The sequence below is a fragment of the Pecten maximus genome, chromosome 5, assembly GCF_902652985.1.
Source record: "Pecten maximus chromosome 5, xPecMax1.1, whole genome shotgun sequence".
In the NCBI taxonomy this organism is placed as follows: Eukaryota; Metazoa; Mollusca; class Bivalvia; order Pectinida; family Pectinidae; genus Pecten; species Pecten maximus.
The window spans coordinates 47,918,960-47,940,182 of NC_047019.1; the positions used below are offsets into that span (position 1 = coordinate 47,918,960).

Genomic DNA, 21,223 nt, shown 5'->3' on the forward strand with positions numbered 1-21,223 from the left:
AGGCCACATACATGTGTGAGAGGCAACATAGGTGTGTGAGAGGCCACATAAATATAAGTGTGTGGGAGGCCACATACATGTGTGAGAGGCCACATACGTAAGAGGCCACATAGGTGTGTGAGAGGCCACATAGGTCATGAGAGGCCACATAAATATAAGTGTGTGGGAGGCCACATACATATGTGAGAGGCCACATACGTGAGAGGCCACATACGTGAGAGGCCACATACGTGAGAGGCCACATAACACATAAGTGTGTGAGAGGCCACACAGGTGTGTGAGAGGCCACATAGATGTGTGAGAGGCCACATAAGTGTGTCAGAGCCACATAGACATGTGAGAGGCCACATAATATAAGTATGTGAGAGGCCCCTCATCTCATGTTTGATGAAGATGACAAAGAGCCACATCACTGACTGATAGCTACACATATTTGAAAAAATTAAGAAAATGTTGATCAATTGACTTCTTTAGATTATAATGTCTTTATGAAATGTTTATGTATGAGTTATCATATATGAGAGTGCATGTGGGAAATGCTAACAAAACATGGTTGATATATATGCATGTAATTGACTTACAAATTATGTAAATCACTATAGCTCTGCTGCATCATGATAAAGTATGTGATAAAAAAGAACAAGATTATAATGATACACATTATATAACAGAAATTAATATGGTCAAGTAGTACAAGTGCATGTTTATTGAAGTAAGAATCATATATACAATTTACACTTTGAGATAAAAACCTTTATAAATTGTTGATGCGAGACTTTTGTTGATATTAAATCAGCTTAGTGATCAAGTTTAAACTGGAGTTTTTAAGGCTTTGTCCCACTTGACCATGAGATCGTTTATAATTGTATGTTGATTGTTTTGATTGATTTACAGTGGATTGGCGGGAGGTGAAAGGTTTGTGTTTGTCCTTGCTAACCTTCCTGTCTGCTCAAATGCCTTTAACAATCCAATCTCATATATGTATTTGTTTTAGATTTTCTGTCACACTGTACTATTCATTAATGTCTTAAAAATAAAGAACAATTACAGACTTCCAAAATACCAAATCTAACATCCTGATTAATAAAGCATTTCTTGCAATTTTCAAATAAGAAGATCTATACATGGCTATGAGAGATTAATTGTTAAAGGATTACGGTAGTTGTACCTCTATCAGTAATTACAGGGGATTTGTCTGTACACATGCATGTTATGTGTTACAATGCAGCTTTCTTTACAATAAACCTGCTTTCTAATTGTTATCATAAATATATCGTAAAATATCAAATTTTGTATTTAGCTGTGGCAGTAGCACTCCTTATTTAATTATGTCCTTTAGATTGAGTGTTTACAAGTACTTGTGTTGGTAGAGTGATCCTCGCTATAGCTATAGCTCTGTATATTTTATTGTAGCATTCTTTCCTGGTAGATAACATGTTGATTTATGTACCTCTGTATCTTATGAGAGCCTGTTCCTTTCCCAAATGTGGTAGGAGAGCCAGTTTCCTTTTCAAATGTCATATGAAAGCTAGTTTCCTTTCCCAGTGTCATCTGAAAGCCTAATCCCATTCCAAATGTCATAGGAGAGCCTGTTCCCATTCCAAATGTCAAAGGAGAGCCTGTTCTTTTCCCCAATGTCATATAATAGCCTGTTCCCATTCTAAATGTCATATGAGAGCTTGTTCCCTTCCCCAATGTCATATAATTAAGAGCCTGCCCCCATTCTAAATGTCATAGGAGAGCCAATTCCCTTCCCCAATGTCATATAATTAAGAGCCTGTTCCCATTCTTAATGTCATAGGAGAGCCTATTCCCTTCCCCAATGTCATATAATTAAGAGCCTGTTCCCTTCCCCAATGTCATATAATTAAGAGCCTGTTCCCTTCCCCAATGTCATATAATTAAGAGCCTATTCCCTTCCCCAATGTCATATGATTAAGAGCCTATTCCCTTCCCCAATGTCATATAATTAAGAGCCTGTTCCCTTCCCCAATGTCATATAATTAAGAGCCTGTTCCCTTCCCCAATGTCATATAATTAAGAGCCTATTCCCTTCCCCAATGTCATATAATTAAGAGCCTATTCCCTTCCCCAATGTCATATAATTAAGAGCCTATTCCCTTCCCCAATGTTATATAAGAGCCAGTTATTTGGCTCAGTTCTCTTTCTCAATATTTTCCCAGTTGCCTCTCCTAATCCCCCCTTTCCCTTTCCAGTTCCATAAGCATTTTTTGTTCATGAGCAAGTTCACGTTGTTAATTTTGTCCCTGGTATTCCTGATGTCATCCAGCTGGGCCTGTTCTCTTTCCCCAGTTTAGTCACTTTCCTTTACTGATCAATAAAGAGAAATAAGTATCTTCATTCACAATCCTGGTGGGGAAGTATAATGATATCAGTTGTCTTTGATGGAAATTTTGTTTTGTGTTTCTGTTTGTAAATATAGCCATATGTAATAGAATTTAACTCTTGTTGTGGTTTTATTTGTGAATATGTGTCAGTGTAATACTAACTAGCTGTAGATAGTATATAAAACGTAGTGGTTCTATGATTTGCATGTTGCACATTTAAATTAAACCACCAATCCCAATATGTTTCCTGTGATCACACATTTTTGGATACGTAAAAATGTTATTGTTTATCTTTTTTGTACATTGCATATAAATTAAGATGTGATGTTTGATTATATTGATTTTAGATAAGATATGTATATATCTTCTATGGGTCGATCTCTACTACGTACTGTCTGCCTGTTTAATCTTAAATTGATTATACTGCAATACTCTACTTAGTATTCCAATGTTAATTTATATAATATACCTACATATTTAGATAATAGCTAATGTAACATTCTACTTACTGGAGTCAATGTAAATACCCTACCTACCCTGGTTGTAATATTAACACTGGTCGCTATATATATCACCAGTTAGCACTGGTCGCTATGTATATCACCAGTTAGCATTGGTCGCTATGTATATCATCAGTTAGCATTGGTCGCTATATATATTACCAGTTAGCATTGGTCGCTATATATATCACCAGTTAGCATTGGTCGCTATATATATATCACCAGTTAGCATTGGTCGCTATATATATCACCAGTTAGCACTGGTTACTATATATATATATCACTAGTTAGCACAGATCGCTTTATCATCGGTTAGCACTGGTCACTATATCACCAGTTAGCACTGGTCGCTATATATATCACCAGTTAGCACTGGTCGCTATATATATCACCAGTTAGCACTGGTCGCTATATATATCACTAGTTAGCACAGATCACTATATATATCACCAGTTAGCATTGGTCGCTATATCACCAGTTAGCACTGGTCACTATATTACCAGATAGCACTGATCACTATATCACCAGTTAGCACTGGTCACTATATTACCAGTTAGCACTGGTCGCTATGTATATCACCAGTTAGCATTGGTCGCTATATATATTACCAGTTAGCATTGGTCGCTATATATATCACCAGTTAGCATTGGTCGCTATATATATATCACCAGTTAGCATTGGTCGCTATATATATCACCAGTTAGCACTGGTTACTATATATATATATCACTAGTTAGCACAGATCGCTTTATCATCGGTTAGCACTGGTCACTATATCACCAGTTAGCACTGGTCGCTATATATATCACCAGTTAGCACTGGTCGCTATATATATCACCAGTTAGCACTGGTCGCTATATATATCACTAGTTAGCACAGATCACTATATATATCACCAGTTAGCATTGGTCGCTATATATATCACCAGTTAGCACTGGTCACTATATTACCAGATAGCACTGATCACTATATCACCAGTTAGCACTGGTCACTATATTACCAGTTAGCACTGGTCGCTATGTATATCACCAGTTAGCATTGGTCGCTATATATATTACCAGTTAGCATTGGTCGCTATATATATCACCAGTTAGCATTGGTCGCTATATATATATCACCAGTTAGCATTGGTCGCTATATATATCACCAGTTAGCACTGGTTACTATATATATATATCACTAGTTAGCACAGATTGCTTTATCATCGGTTAGCACTGGTTACTATATATATCACCAGTTAGCATTGGTCGCTATATATATCACCAGTTAGCACTGGTCGCTATATATATCACTAGTTAGCACAGATCGCTATATATATCACCAGTTAGCATTGGTCGCTATATATATCACCAGTTAGCACTGGTCGCTATATATATCACTAGTTAGCACATATCGCTATATCACCAGTTAGCACTGGTCACTATATATATCACCATTTAGCACTGGTCAATATATATATATCACCAGTTAGCACAGATCGTTAATCACCAGTTAGCACTGGTAGCTATGTATATCACTAGTTAGCACAGATCGCTATATATTTCACCAGTTAGCACTGTTCGCAACATCACCAGTTAGCACTGGTCAATATATATATCACCAGTTAGCACTGGTCGCTATATATATATCACTAGTTAGCACATATCGCTATATATATATCACCAGTTAGCACTGACCACTATGTATATCACTAGTTAGCACATAGCACTATATATATCACCAGTTAGCACTGTTCGTATTGTTCCAAGACTGCTGTCGTATGACATTATTGTTGTTCCATTTTTGTTAGCAGAAGTAATCTAACAAAACTGAACTAATCTTTCGAGCTTTTATTAAATACTGTATTTTTGGTTTATACATGTGTTTTATTATACTACTTGTACATTTGCCAGGTGTGAGTGAGCTGCCCTTGTTTGATTTCTCCATGTGGGACTTGTTCCGATCCCTTGAAGTGAGGGACATCATCCAACTCTTCACCAGTGTCTTACTTGAACACCAGATCTTAATCTATGCATCTGGTCAGTTATAGTCTACTGTATATCAAAAATAAATGTGGAATGTGGTACTGTGATACAATGACGGTTGATTAAAAGACACTTTTGTAACAATATTCTTATAATATAATGATCTTTTTATTAACATTTTATTCAATGAATTATAATGAATGTTGTTTTTCTACTTACACATAAATTAGTTGTGATTTACTGAAGGACTGTCAGTCATAGGAAAGCTGTTTGATTTTCTCATCATCTTATGATTGACCAGATTACCAGCGACTGATGTTGGTGGCAGAGTGTATGAACGCACTGATTTTCCCATTCGCATGGCAGCATGTTTATGTGCCGATCTTGCCTGCATCACTCACCCACTTCTTGGATGCTCCAGTGCCATTCATTATGGGGCTTCACCATGGCCGTGAGAGCCGCTCAGAGCTTGAACTTCCCAGTGAGGTAAATCCAACTTTCTCCTAAATTGTCTGTAATGTATGCTTTCAGTTTGGAATCCATATTAATTCAAAACATATTTCCTGGTATTTTTCAGAAAGTGAAAGTTTCATTTTTAACATCAACTTTCTTTATACTTTTCCATGTGTAAATAATTGAACTAATGTCTGGTGTATTGATGTTGATATCTGTTACAATCACCTGATACTTAGTATGTGTATGTAGGACGTGATTGAGGATGTCTCCTGTCTATATGGTCAAAATCATCTCTAGTTTTTGTTGGTTTAGAAGTACATTAAATTCTAACTAGGTAATCAAATGCAATAGAACTTAGATAACTTGTATATCTATACTGTCAAGTCTGCTTAATGATGGATTTAATAGAATTTCGAAGAGTTATTATAGTCACAATTATAGTGATAATATTATTAATATCCCTTGTCACAAAAAGTGACTTTTATGTGTACATGTATAGACACAAAAAATGATTCATGTATATATATAATATATTATTTAAAAAGATAAAACCAACATTCATGGTTGTTGCTTTTCACTAACATTATACATGTGATTATGCAAGCTTATTATAATGTATATCTGTGCAGGCTAACATGTGTTTCGTGGACCTGGATGAGAAGACGGTTGAAGTACCAGAAGAGTTACCAAGGTTTCCTCACCTACAGGAGCTGACAGAGGAGCTGGTTAATGTTTGTGGTATCCACCGGACACGACTATACCGAGAAAAGGTAGAGACAGCCAAGACTGAGCCTGTGACAAACCCTAAACCGGCCAGTCCTCGTCGTAGTCTAAATAAGGAGGACACAGTAAAAACTAACAAAATGGAGATACTTCAACAGAGTGAAGCTTTTGCTAAGATATCTGCACTTGCTAAGAAAACAGGTGTGTGGTCTTCTATTGAGGAGTTCTCGGACATGCCCAGCAAGGATAGTAAGGAAATGGGGTCACGTGACCCATCGTCCATGAGTGTAAAGGAAATTGAGGACCTCAAGTTCAACAACACAGTGCGTGAGATTTTCCTAAATCATTTTCTTCACCTGTTTAGTTCCTATGAGACATTTGTGATACAGCCTAACCAGGACATGGATGCCTGGCTAAATAACAGAGAGTCAATGCAGAACTTTGACAAGGCAGCATTCCTTAGTGATCAGCCTGAGGGCTATCTCCCATTTCTGTCTTCGTTTACTGAGACACAGATGTTTGCAACAATGGTAGACAATAAGATTTTGAGTCAGTGGGAAGACCAGGAACCACAGCTACGAGTGTTTGACTCCAGACTAAAGATTCTGAAGGAGGTTTTAGGGGAAAATATCACACACACATACTCTCAGTGTACAACTCTAGTGGATACAGGTAGGTTAGATTCCACTAACACACAGTGTACAACTCTAGTGGATACAGGTAGGTTAGATTCCACTAACACACAGTGTACAACTCTAGTGGATACAGGTAGGTTAGATTCCACTAACACACAGTGTACAACTCTAGTGGATACAGGTAGGTTAGATTCCACTAACACACAGTGTACAACTCTAGTGGATACAGGTAGTTAATTAGATTCCACTGTCAGGTATATGGGGTATATTTATATCCCTTGAAAAAATAACAGTAATATATCCTCATAAGGGAATTACTTTTGTATATTTGATGCTAGAAAATTTTATGTGTATCTGTATTTGACTATATATGTTCTTTTAGTAATTTGAGTTACACTACCAGATTCTTACTTGATATTTTGTTTGTGTCTGCTGACAGAAACGATGCTGCAGAAGCGTGTGATATATATAGACCATGTGTCGCCCAAGCCCCACAGTCTCGAGGACCTGGAGAAGTCTGTTTCTATAGAGCCAGGCATCTTTCCCAAACTTGATGGAGAGGTGCTCAACAAAGAGCCTGCGGCAGTCAAGTAGGTTACCAACAGCACTGAAATATTTTACCAGCTTCAGCATTTCAGTATTAGTTAAAAGCCATTCTTCTTATAAGATTTTAGTTTTGTTTGACCCATTAGAGTAAGTTACTTAGAGAATAAATATTGGTCATTTGTTGGATGTATAACTCTAAATCGTGGCACATACTATTCATATAGTAGTCCGATTTGTGATAGAGGAGATAATGGGTTAAATGAAAAAGTGAAATATCTATGACTTACTGTGAAAGTGAAATATCTATGAGTATCAGTGAAAGTGAAATATCTATGACTAACCGTGAAAGTGAAATATCTATGACTAACCGTGAAAGTGAAATATTGATGAGTAACAGTGAAAGTGAAATATATATGACTAACCGTGAAAGTGAAATATCTATGACTAACCGTGAAAGTGAAATATCTTTGAGTATCAGTGATATGTACCAAGGGATCAATTTTTTGGTTAGAGACAATTTTATGTCTGTACAATTGTTTCAATCAAACACAGAAAAAAACAGTGATAACTTGACACATTAAATGATTCTAGAGGCATTGTCAGATGATGTTTGTAACATATCCTGTGTTTGTTTCCAGAGGGAAATCTAGGGAGGGAGCCAAGTGGAGACGGAAGGACCGGCTGATGCAACATTCGGAACACATCAAGCTGAACTCAGACCAGCGCGAGGTACAGTCAAGGATAAGTTGACAGTACACACTAGAATAGAGATGTGATCTATGAGGCTGACTCCATTGTATAGGTTTAATCAGTGTGGGGTAGGTAGGGACATTGTATAGGTTTAATCAGTTTGGGGTAGGTAGGGACATTGTATAGGTTTAATCAGTGTGGGGTAGACAGGGACATTGTATAGGTTTAATCAGTGTGGGGTAGGTAGGGACATTGTATAGGTTTAATCAGTGTGGGGTAGGTAGGGACATTGTATAGGTTTTATTAGTGTGGGGTAGGCAGGGACATTGTATAGGTTTAATCAGTGTGGGGTAGACAGGGACATTGTATAGATTTAATCAGTGTGGGGTAGACAGGGACATTGTATAGATTTAATCAGTGTGGAGTAGACAGGGACATGTATAGGTTTAATCAGTGTGGGGTAGGTAGGGACGTTGTATAGGTTTAATCAGTGTGGGGAAGGTAGGGACGTTGTATAGGTTTAATCAGTGTGGAGTAGACAGGGACATTGTATAGGTTTAGTCAGTGTGGGGTAGGCAGGGACATTGTATAGGTTTAATCAGTGTGGGGTAGGTAGGGACGTTGTATAGGTTTAATCAGTGTGGGGTAGACAGGGACATTGTATAGGTTTAATCAGTCTGGGGTAGACAGGGACATTGTATAGGTTTAATCAGTGTGGGGTAGACAGGGACATTGTATAGGTTTAATTAGTGTGGGGTAGACAGGGACATTGTATAGGTTTAATTAGTGTGGGGTAGACAGGGACATTGTATAGGTTTAGTCAGTGTGGGGTAGGTAGGGACATTGTATAGGTTTAATCAGTGTGGGGTAGGTAGGGACGTTGTATAGGTTTAATCAGTGTGGGGTAGGTAGGGACGTTGTATAGGTTTAATCAGTGTGGGGTAGGTAGGGACATTGTATAGGTTTAATCAGTGTGGGGCAGGTAGGGACATTGTATAGGTTTTATCAGTGTGGGGTAGACAGGGACATTGTATAGGTTTAATCAGTGTGGGGTAGGTAGGGACATTGTATAGGTTTAATCAGTGTGGGGTAGGCAGGGACATTGTATAGGTTTAATCAGTGTGGGGTAGGTAGGGACATGGTATAGGTTTAATCAGTGTGGGGTAGGGAGGGACATTGTATAGGTTTAATCAGTGTGGGGTAGGTAGGGACATTGTATAGGTTTAATCAGTGTGGGGTAGGTAGGGACATTGTATAGGTTTAATCAGTGTGGGGTAGACAGGGACATTGTATAGGTTTAATCAGTGTGGAGTAGACGGACATTGTATAGGTTTAATCAGTGTGGGGTAGGCAGGGACATTGTATAGGTTTAATCAGTGTGGGGTAGGTAGGGACATTGTATAGGTTTAATCAGTGTGGGGTAGACAGGGACATTGTATAGGTTTAATCAGTGTGGGGTAGGTAGGGACATTGTATAGGTTTAGTCAGTGTGGGGTAGGTAGGGACATTGTATAGGTTTAGTCAGTGTGAGGTAGGCAGGGACATTGTATAGGTTTAGTCAGTGTGGGGTAGACAGGGACATTGTATAGGTTTAATCAGTGTGGGGTAGGTAGGGACATTGTATAGGTTTAGTCAGTGTGGGGTAGGTAGGGACATTGTATAGGTTTAGTCAGTGTGGGGTAGGCAGGGACATTGTATAAGTTTAATCAGTGTGGGGCAGGTAGGGACATTGTATAGGTTTAATCAGTGTGGGGTAGGTAGGGACATTGTATAGGTTTAATCAGTGTGGGGTAGGTAGGGACATTGTATAGGTTTAGTCAGTGTGGGGTAGACAGGGACATTGTATAGGTTTTATTAGTGTGGGGTAGACAGGGACATTGTATAGGTTTTATTAGTGTGGGGTAGACAGGGACATTGTATAGGTTTAATCAGTGTGGGGTAGGTAGGGACATTGTATAGGTTTAATCAGTGTGGGGTAGGCAGGGACATGGTATAGGTTTAATCAGTGTGGGGTAGGTAGGGACATTGTATAGGTTTAATCAGTGTGGGGTAGGTAGGGACATTGTATAGGTTTAATCAGTGTGGGGTAGACAGGGACATTGTATAGGTTTAATCAGTGTGGGATAGACAGGGACATTGTATAGGTTTAATCAGTGTGGGGTAGGCAGGGACATTGTATAGGTTTAATCAGTGTGGGGTAGGCAGGGATAGAAGGAGGTCTACAGCTTAATACACACAGCATAAAGCTTAATTATCATATGATGGGCCTTCTGATTAAAGTAGGATTTGTTTAGTTGTAAAATGCTTGTCAGCCTTAGACTAGCTACTTTGTAGGAGTAGGTCTCCTAGGAAAATGCATGATTTTCTTGAGTATTTTAAGTTGTTTTTTTGTCCTATACACATATTGTTTATCAGCTTTATGTGTTGTTAATAATGCTGGATTTTGTTGACATTTTACAGTATGATTTTCTGTTATCAGCTTTGTTTTATCAACAAATATGATCAGTACAATCTAAATTTGTATATTAAACCTCTGAGTATTACTCATCCACCATTTACTGAAGGATGTGAATGTCACCTAGAATCGGTGATACACAAAGTTATTTATAGGTCTTTGTTAATTTTGTCTGGATGTGGTGCACTGGATTGTTACCTATTCGTGTCCGTGTTAATTTAAAATGTTTCTTTTAAAGAAAAGATAAAAGGTTAGACCAATGGTAGAAATCTTAGAGAACTATTAAAATGTGAATCCATTTACCTGTTCAATGTTACACTATCTGAAACGATTTACTGGTCAATCACCACCCATAATATATAAAAGTGAATATAAAGAGTTTTTTTTAACAATTTTGCTGATCAACCAAATGTTTTCAACTAAAAGGATTTTGCTCTATGAGTTATACCTTCAAGGTACCTGTGTTTTTGTAATTTCATCCAATCCTGGAAAAAATAAAGAATTTAAAAAGAAAAAAAACTTAACAAAGCAATATTTGTACTGTATTGAACAGTAGTACCGGCTACTTGATGTTGTATGTTAGTGTGATTTTCTATGGAGGCTGTGTTTCTGTTGTTTTGGGTGAAGGCTCTAGCACAGAGGCATGCCAAAATGTGGCTCGTGAGTACATCTTGAGTTTTGTGCTTTGTATTCACTGTATAGTCTCTGTCAGACAAGGTCTAGGTCATATCACCATATACTTCTCAAATTAATTTCATAAATAGATATAAATAATGTTTCTTTTTCATCAAACTTTTGCAGTCTTTTGTTAATTTGATACTTTGTTTTACACTTAATGGCTATTATCTTATGACAAGATTTCATTTAACACAAGGTTTGAGTGAGTTCAGATTTGTGGATTTTATCTGACCATCGGTATACATAGTGATGAAAGGTAATACCGCTGATTAATAGGAATACACGTCAATCGGTATAACTTATTAACACTAGTGTGAGGAATCACATGACTGTCACAATATCATGGGTAGAAAGGGAAATATCCACAAAAATTGTTCATGAAAATTTGGAGAAATGTTGTGGGTATGTTTTAAGGCATCTATAGGTATGAAAATGTTGTGGGTATGTTTTAAGGCATCTATAGGTATGAAAATATTAACGATTGATTAGTGGTGGTCAGAGATATGACGTCATGGATTAAATTGATTGATCAAAACAACACTAACTTGATTATCACAAAAACTCTGTAATAGGAGAATATTTGAACTTAAAAAGAAAGACATACATAGCTTGATAGTTCAATTTGTGGAAAAGAGACAGACTATTTATACTGGAGAGAAATGATGTCACCTGAGACAAAGTGACCGATTCTAATCAGCTTTTGTCCATCGTGCGATGTGTTGTGCATCCGTAAACAGTTTATATTTTTGACTTCTTCTCAGAACCAGTTTAAATGAAATTTTGCAGAAAACTTCAATTGCCAAAAATCAGCCTAAAGTGTGAATTTTATGGTCCCCCCTGATTGGCAGGGTCAAAAAGGGTCAAATTAACTGAATCATTTCATAACTCATGTGACCTTTAAGGCCCATAGGCCTCTTGTTAAGACTAGCATGTTGTATTGCTGTTTCCACTACCTACTTCTGTCAGCATTAATCTTCAAAACTTGTTTGGGTAAGATTTTACAAATTCATAATTCTATTCTTATCAAAATCTTGTGACTGAATACTAGAAAAAGCTTCATAAACAGGACTATACAGTTATATATGTGTTGTGTTTGATCACTGACGGGACTATACAGACGGGACTATACAGACGGGACTGTACAGACGGGACTATACAGACGGGACTATACAGACGGGACTATACAGACGGGACTATACAGACGGGACTATACAGACAGGACTATACAGACGGGACTATACAGACAGGACTGTACAGACAGGACTATACAGACGGGACTATACAGACAGGACTATACAGACAGGACTATACAGACAGGACTGTACAGACAGGACTATACAGACAGGACTATACAGACGGGACTATACAGACAGGACTATACAGACGGGACTATACAGACAGGACTGTACAGTTATGTGTTGTGTTTGATCACTGACGGGAAAATACAGACAGGACTATACAGACAGGATTATACAGACGGGACTATAAAGACGGGACTATACAGACGGGACTGTACAGACGGGACTATACAGACGGGACTGTACAGACAGGACTATACAGACACGACTGTACAGACAGGACTATACAGACAGGACTATACAGACAGGACTATACAGACGGGACTCTACAGACGGGACTGTACAGAAGGGACTATACAGACGGGACTGTACAGACGGGACTATACAGACGGTACTATACATAAGGGACTATACAGACAGGACTATACAGACAGGACTGTACAGACGGGACTATACAGACGGGACTATACAGACAGGACTATACAGACAGGACTGTACAGACAGGACTATACAGACAGGACTGTACAGACAGGACTATACAGTTATGTGTTGTGTTTGATCACAGACAGGACTATACAGACAGGACTGTACAGACGGGACTATACAGACGGGACTGTACAGACGGGACTGGACAGACAGGACTATACAGACAGGACTGTACAGACAGGACTATACAGACAGGACTATACAGACGGTACTATACATAAGGGACTATACAGACAGGACTATACAGACAGGACTGTACAGACAGGACTGTACAGTTATGTGTTGTGTTTGATCACTGACGGGAAAATACAGACAGGACTATACAGACAGGATTATACAGACAGGACTGTACAGACAGGACTGTACAGACAGGACTATACAGACAGGACTACACAGACAGGACTATACAGACAGGACTACACAGACAGGACTGTACAGACAGGACTATACAGACAGGACTGTACAGACGGGACTATACAGACAGGACTATACAGACCGGACTGTACAGACGGGACTATACAGACAGGATTATACAGACAGGACTATACAGACAGGACTGTACAGACAGGACTATACAGACAGGACTATACAGACAGGACTGTACAGACAGGACTGTACAGACAGGAATATACAGACGGGACTCTACGGGACTATACAGACGGGACTATACAGACAGGACTGTACAGACAGGATTATACAGACAGGACTGTACAGACACGACTGTACAGACAGGACTATACAGACAGGATTATACAGACAGGACTGTACAGACGGGACTATACAGACAGGACTATACCGACGGGACTGTACAGACGGGACTATACAGACGGGACTATACAGACGGGACGGGACTATACAGACGGGACTATACAGACGGGACTGTACAGACGGGACTGTACAGACGGGACTGACGGGACTGTACAGACGGGACTGTACAGACGGAACTGTACAGACGGGACTGTACAGACGGGACTACACAGACAGGACTACACAGACAGGACTACACAGACAGGACTATACAGACAGGACTACAGGACTGTACAGACAGGACTATACAGACGGGACTGTACAGACGGGACTAAACAGACGGGACTGTACAGACGGGACTGTACAGACTGGACTATACAGACGGGACTATACAGACGGGACTGTACAGACGGGACTATACAGACAGGACTGTACAGACGGGACTGTACAGACGGGACTATACAGTTATGTGTTGTGTTTGATCACTGACGGGACAATATAGACAGGACTGTACAGACAGGACTATACAAACAGGACTATACAGACGGGACTATACAGACGGGACTATACAGACAGGACTGTACACACAGGACTAGTACTATACAGACAGGACTATACAGTTATGTGTTGTGTTTGATCACTGTTTTGGAAGCCTTTAATTAGTTATCAAAGCCAACACTTTGTACAAGCTTACTCAGTCTGATAATCTGTATAGCTGAGGTAGACAACATTGATCTGCAGTGTCTGAAGACAGAACCTTTACCAAAAATGTTATAAAACTTTCTATGTTATAGATTTCAACATTGACATTTTGTTTTACAAAATTTCAAATAAAAAGGAAATGTAGAATAAAAAAATGTTTGCTACAGATGATCCTAAATCATGTAGTACACAACCTATAATTATACAACAATGGTGTTGGCAAGGGTCATTTCCATTGTTACAGTAGTTCTGTAATATAATGACTGTAGACAATGGATTGTACTTCAGTCATGGCTAAATTATTAGACACAGTTGCCTGACATTGACAAACCTGTACAAAGTTTGGATGTCCGATTATTTCTCCAAATAAGGATTGTGTCATTTTAACATGTTCTTTCATTGCTTGTTAACACTGCTGTTGTGTTACTGTGTAGCTCAGCACTCTCGTCATCTTTTATGAAAACATTTTCTCCTGCTAATCAGGTACAGCATGACAATATATAGCCTGATTAAGATGTTCAGGAATGTTCATGTTATATTCTTGTGCACGGAAAATCTGTCATTGGTATATCAATATACTAATACATCAAAACAGTAATTTTGATATACAGATTGTTTTTATGTAAAAGTCTGATATAAACCATGTGCTACCATTTTAATAATGTTATTTCTTCATATAATGAAGAGATTGATCTTGTCGCCATGGTATTCACATCAAGGTTTAATAGTTGTCTTTAAAAGACTTTATTGCTGTTAATACTTTGACTACTCTCATCAGTTGTAGATCAGCCTCTGTACCTGTTTTAATTTTCCCTCCTAGAAGTGTTGTTGTCTTCTATAATTGACACCCTCACGTAGAGAAACAATTCAAGTTAACATTGTATATCTGGTACAGTGACTGATTGTGTAACACAGCTCCTCTTTAAATATTATTTTAGCTAGATTTACATTATTCAGATTTCAGGGATGAGTCAAATCTGTAATTCGATGTACCAGAAAACATTGTGGGGTTTTTTTTTGAGAAAAAAAATTGAAAGTTACTACATGTAATTGATTTTATTTTTATCAGAAATACATGCAGGAGGCGAGAACTAAAGGTCTGCGCCAACCTAAACTGTCTGATATGTCGGCAGCCAGCATGGCTCAGACCAACTGGAAATTTGTGGAGACGCTTCTACAGGAGTGTAAGTCTAAGGTGAGTGACTGTCTTCATCATAAGTCTAAAGTGAGTAACTGTCTTCATCATAAGTCTAAGATGAGTGACTGTCTTCATCATAAGTCTAAGGTGAGTGACTGTCTTCATCATAAGTCTAAGGTGAGTAACTGTCTTCATCATAAGTCTAAGGTGAGTAACTGTCTTCATCATAAGTCTAAGGTGAGTGACTGTCTTCATCATAAGTCTAAGATGAGTGACTGTCTTCATCATAAGTCTAAGGTGAGTAACTGTCTTCTGTGTAAGTCTAAGGTAAGTGACTGTCTTCAGTGTAAGTCTAAGGTGAGTGACTGTCTTCTGTGTAAGTCTAAGGTGAGTGACTGTCTTCAGTGTAAGTCTAAGGTGAGTAACTGTCTTCATCATAAGTCTAAGGTGAGTGACTGTCTTCAGTGTAAGTCTAAGGTGAGTGACTGTCTTCATCATAAGTCTAAGGTGAGTGACTGTCTTCATCATAAGTCTAAGGTGAGTAACTGTCTTCATCATAAGTCTAAGGTGAGTAACTGTCTTCATCATAAGTCTAAGGTGAGTAACTGTCTTCAGTGTAAGTCTAAGGTGAGTGACTGTCTTCAGTGTAAGTCTAAGGTGAGTGACTGTCTTCATCATAAGTCTAAAGTGAGTAACTGTCTTCATCATAAGTCTAAGATGAGTGACTGTCTTCATCATAAGTCTAAGGTGAGTGACTGTCTTCATCATAAGTCTAAGGTGAGTAACTGTCTTCATCATAAGTCTAAGGTGAGTAACTGTCTTCATCATAAGTCTAAGGTGAGTGACTGTCTTCATCATAAGTCTAAGATGAGTGACTGTCTTCATCATAAGTCTAAGGTGAGTAACTGTCTTCTGTGTAAGTCTAAGGTGAGTGACTGTCTTCAGTGTAAGTCTAAGGTGAGTGACTGTCTTCTGTGTAAGTCTAAGGTGAGTGACTGTCTTCAGTGTAAGTCTAAGGTGAGTGACTGTCTTCATCATAAGTCTAAGGTGAGTAACTGTCTTCATCATAAGTCTAAGGTGAGTGACTGTCTTCAGTGTAAGTCTAAGGTGAGTGACTGTCTTCATCATAAGTCTAAGGTGAGTGACTGTCTTCATCATAAGTCTAAGGTGAGTAACTGTCTTCATCATAAGTCTAAGGTGAGTAACTGTCTTCATCATAAGTCTAAGGTGAGTAACTGTCTTCAGTGTAAGTCTAAGGTGAGTAACTGTCTTCATCATAAGTCTAAGGTGAGTGACTGTCTTCATGATAAGTCTAAGGTGAGTGACTGTCTTCATCATAAGTCTAAGGTGAGTAACTGTCTTCAGTGTAAGTCTAAGGTGAGTAACTGTCTTCATCATAAGTCTAAGGTGAGTGACTGTCTTCAGTGTAAGTCTAAGGTGAGTAAATGTCTTCAGTGTAAGTCTAAGGTGAGTAACTGTCTTCATCATAAGTCTAAGGTGAGTAACTGTCTTCATCATAAGTCTAAGGTGAGTAACTGTCTTCATCATAAGTCTAAGGTGAGTAACTGTCTTCATCATAAGTCTAAGGTGAGTAACTGTCGTCTGTGTAAGTCTAAGATGAGTGACTGTCTTCAGTGTAAGTCTAAGGTGAGTAAATGTCTTCAGTGTAAGTCTAAGGTGAGTAATTGTCTTCAGTGTAAGTCTAAGGTGAGTGACTGTCTTCATCATAAGTCTAAGGTGAGTGACTGTCTTCATCATAAGTCTAAGGTGAGTAACTGTCTTCAGTGTAAGTCTAAGGTGAGTGACTGTCTTCAGTGTAAGTCTAAGGTGAGTGACTGTCTTCAGTGTAAGTCTAAGGTGAGTAACTGTCTTCTGTGGAAGTCTAAGGTGAGTAACTGTCTTCAGTGTAAGTCTAAGGTGAGTGACTGTCTTCATCATAAGTCTAAGGTGAGTGACTGTCTTCATCATAAGTCTAAGGTGAGTGACTGTCTTCATCATAAGTCTAAGGTGAGTGACTGTCTTCATCATAAGTCTAAGGTGAGTGACTGTCTTCATCATAAGTCTAAGGTGAGTAACTGTCTTCAGTGGAAGTCTAAGGTGAGTAACTGTCTTCAGTGGAAGTCTAAGGTGAGTAACTGTCTTCAGTGGAAGTCTAAGGTGAGTGACTGTCTTCATCATAAGTCTAAGGTGAGTGACTGTCTTCATCATAAGTCTAAGGTGAGTGACTGTCTTCAGTGTAAGTCTAAGGTGAGTAACTGTCTTCAGTGTAAGTCTAAGGTGAGTGACTGTCTTCATCATAAGTCTAAGGTGAGTGACTGTCTTCATCATAAGTCTAAGGTGAGTAACTGTCTTCAGTGGAAGTCTAAGGTGAGTGACTGTCTTCATCATAAGTCTAAGGTGAGTAACTGTCTTCAGTGTAAGTCTAAGGTGAGTGACTGTCTTCATCATAAGTCTAAGGTGAGTAACTGTCTTCAGTGTAAGTCTAAGGTGAGTGACTGTCTTCATCATAAGTCTAAGGTGAGTAACTGTCTTCAGTGTAAGTCTAAGGTGAGTGATTGTCTTCATCATAAGTCTAAGGTGAGTGACTGTCTTCATCATAAGTCTAAGATGAGTGACTGTCTTCATCATAAGTCTAAGGTGAGTAACTGTCTTCATTGTAAGTCTAAGGTGAGTAACTGTCTTCATCATAAGTCTGAGGTGAGTGACTGTCTTCATCATAAGTCTAAGGTGAGTGACTGTCTTCATTGTAAGTCTAAGGTGAGTGACTGTCTTCATCATAAGTCTAAGGTGAGTGACTGTCTTCATCATAAGTCTAAGATGAGTGACTGTCTTCAGTGTAAGTCTAAGGTGAGTGACTGTCTTCATCATAAGTCTAAGGTGAGTGACTGTCTTCATCATAAGTCTAAGGTGAGTGACTGTCTTCATCATAAGTCTAAGGTGAGTGACTGTCTTCATCATAAGTCTAAGGTGAGTGACTGTCTTCAGTGTAAGTCTAAGGTGAGTAACTGTCTTCATCATAAGTCTAAGGTGAGTAACTGTCTTCATCATAAGTCTAAGGTGAGTAACTGTCTTCAGTGGAAGTCTAAGGTGAGTGACTGTCTTCATCATAAGTCTAAGGTGAGTAACTGTCTTCAGTGTAAGTCTAAGGTGAGTAACTGTCTTCAGTGTAAGTCTAAGGTGAGTGACTGTCTTCATCATAAGTCTAAGGTGAGTAACTGTCTTCAGTGTAAGTCTAAGGTGAGTAACGGTCTTCAGTGTAAGTCTAAGGTGAGTAACTGTCTTCATCATAAGTCTAAGGTGAGTGACTGTCTTCATCATAAGTCTAAGGTGAGTAACTGTCTTCATCATAAGTCTAAGGTGAGTAACTGTCTTCATCATAAGTCTAAGGTGAGTAACTGTCTTCATCATAAGTCTAAGGTGAGTGACTGTCTTCATCATAAGTCTAAGGTGAGTAACTGTCTTCATCATAAGTCTAAGGTGAGTGACTGTCTTCATCATAAGTCTAAGGTGAGTAACTGTCTTCAGTGTAAGTCTAAGGTGAGTAACTGTCTTCATCATAAGTCTAAGGTGAGTGACTGTCTTCATCATAAGTCTAAGGTGAGTGACTGTCTTCATCATAAGTCTAAGGTGAGTAACTGTCTTCATCATAAGTCTAAGGTGAGTGACCGTCTTCATCATAAGTCTAAGGTGAGTAACTGTCTTCATCATAAGTCTAAGGTGAGTAACTGTCTTCAGTGTAAGTCTAAGGTGAGTAACTGTCTTCATCATAAGTCTAAGGTGAGTAACTGTCTTCATCATAAGTCTAAGGTGAGTGACTGTCTTCATCATAAGTCTAAGGTGAGTAACTGTCTTCATCATAAGTCTAAGGTGAGTGACTGTCTTCAGTGTAAGTCTAAGGTGAGTGACTGTCTTCATCATAAGTCTAAGGTGAGTAACTGTCTTCATCATAAGTCTAAGGTGAGTGACTGTCTTCATCATAAGTCTAAGGTGAGTAACTGTCTTCAGTGTAAGTCTAAGGTGAGTGACTGTCTTCATCATAAGTCTAAGGTGAGTAACTGTCTTCATCATAAGTCTAAGGTGAGTAACTGTCTTCATCATAAGTCTAAGGTGAGTGACTGTCTTCATCATAAGTCTAAGATGAGTAACTGTCTTCAGTGTAAGTCTAAGGTGAGTCATTGTCTTCAGTGTAAGTCTAAGGTGAGTAACTGTCTTCTGTGTAAGTCTAAGGTGAGTGACTGTCTTCTGTGTAAGTCTAAGGTGAGTAACTGTCTTCATCATAAGTCTTAGGTGAGTAACTGTCTTCATCATAAGTCTAAGGTGAGTAACTGTCTTCTGTGTAAGTCTAAGGTGAGTGACTGTCTTCTGTGTAAGTCTAAGGTGAGTAACTGTCTTCATCATAAGTCTTAGGTGAGTAACTGTCTTCATCATAAGTCTAAGGTGAGTGACTGTCTTCAGTGTAAGTCTAAGGTGAGTGACTGTCTTCATCATAAGTCTAAGGTGAGTAACTGTCTTCATCATAAGTCTAAGGTGAGTAACTGTCTTCATCATAAGTCTAAGGTGAGTAACTGTCTTCAGTGTAAGTCTAAGGTGAGTGACTGTCTTCATCATAAGTCTAAGGTGAGTGACTGTCTTCATCATAAGTCTAAGGTGAGTAACTGTCTTCATCATAAGTCTAAGGTGAGTAACTGTCTTCAGTGTAAGTCTAAGGTGAGTAACTGTCTTCAGTGTAAGTCTAAGGTGAGTAACTGTCTTCATCATAAGTCTAAGGTGAGTGACTGTCTTCAGTGTAAGTCTAAGGTGAGTAACTGTCTTCAGTGTAAGTCTAAGGTGAGTAACTGTCTTCATCATAAGTCTAAGGTGAGTGACTGTCTTCAGTGTAAGTCTAAGGTGAGTAACTGTCTTCAGTGTAAGTCTAAGGTGAGTGACTGTCTTCAGTGTAAGTCTAAGGTGAGTAACTGTCTTCAGTGTAAGTCTAAGGTGAGTGACTGTCTTCAGTGTAAGTCTAAGGTGAGTAACTGTCTTCATCATAAGTCTAAGGTGAGTAACTGTCTTCATCGTAAGTCTAAGATGAGTGACTGTCTTCAGTGTAAGTCTAAGGTGAGTAACTGTCTTCAGTGTAAGTCTAAGATGAGTAACTGTCTTCAGTGTAAGTCTAAGGTGAGTAACTGTCTTTAGTGTAAGTCTAAGGTGAGTGACTGTCTTCAGTGTAAGTCTAAGGTGAGTAACTGTCTTCATCATAAGTCTAAGGTGAGTAACTGTCTTCATCGTAAGTCTAAGATGAGTGACTGTCTTCAGTGTAAGTCTAAGGTGAGTGACTGTCTTCATCATAAGTCTAAGGTGAGTGACTGTCTTCATCATAAGTCTAAGGTGAGTAACTGTCTTCATAAGTCTAAGGTGAGTGACTGTCTTCAGTGTAAGTCTAAGGTGAGTAACTGTCTTCATCATAAGTCTAAGGTGAGTGACTGTCTTCATCATAAGTCTAAGGTGAGTAACTGTCTTCAGTGTAAGTCTAAGGTGAGTGACTGTCTTCATCATAAGTCTAAGGTGAGTGACTGTCTTCAGTGTAAGTTTGATTTGAATGTATATGGCTATCATGCAGTGAGTAGAATGTTTGTATATGATATTTAGATGCTTCTCTCTGTATTGAAATTTTCTGAAAACTGTCATGTGCTTGCAGACAAAGCGTATGTTGGTGGACAAGATGGGCCATGAGGCAGTGGAGCTGGGTCACGGTAATATCACAGGAGTTGAGGAGAACACTCTCATCGCCAGTCTGTGTGACCTACTGGAGAGGATATGGGGACATGGCATACAGTTTAAAAAGGTATACAAAGGAGTCTCATTGTTTGTGTTTCAT

The 21,223-nt window shown here is 38.7% G+C and overlaps 1 protein-coding gene across 5 annotated transcripts in view; it reads left to right on the forward strand.

Annotated features, from left to right (window-relative positions):
- Positions 1-21,223, forward strand: part of LOC117328230 (DENN domain-containing protein 5B-like) — a 66,762-nt gene that overhangs the window by 8,742 nt on the left and 36,797 nt on the right. For 2 of the 5 annotated variants that reach the window (XM_033885682.1, XM_033885685.1), the window contains exons 4-12: positions 895-915; positions 4,741-4,866; positions 5,114-5,298; positions 5,898-6,663; positions 7,066-7,216; positions 7,811-7,901; positions 10,945-10,977; positions 15,298-15,423; positions 21,044-21,190. In XM_033885682.1, the coding sequence (XP_033741573.1) occupies positions 895-915; positions 4,741-4,866; positions 5,114-5,298; positions 5,898-6,663; positions 7,066-7,216; positions 7,811-7,901; positions 10,945-10,977; positions 15,298-15,423; positions 21,044-21,190 (1,646 nt within the window). The remainder of the gene's footprint in view (positions 1-894; positions 916-4,740; positions 4,867-5,113; positions 5,299-5,897; positions 6,664-7,065; positions 7,217-7,810; positions 7,902-10,944; positions 10,978-15,297; positions 15,424-21,043; positions 21,191-21,223) is intronic. The other 3 variants (XM_033885684.1, XM_033885683.1, XM_033885686.1) reach the window with 3 other exon arrangements.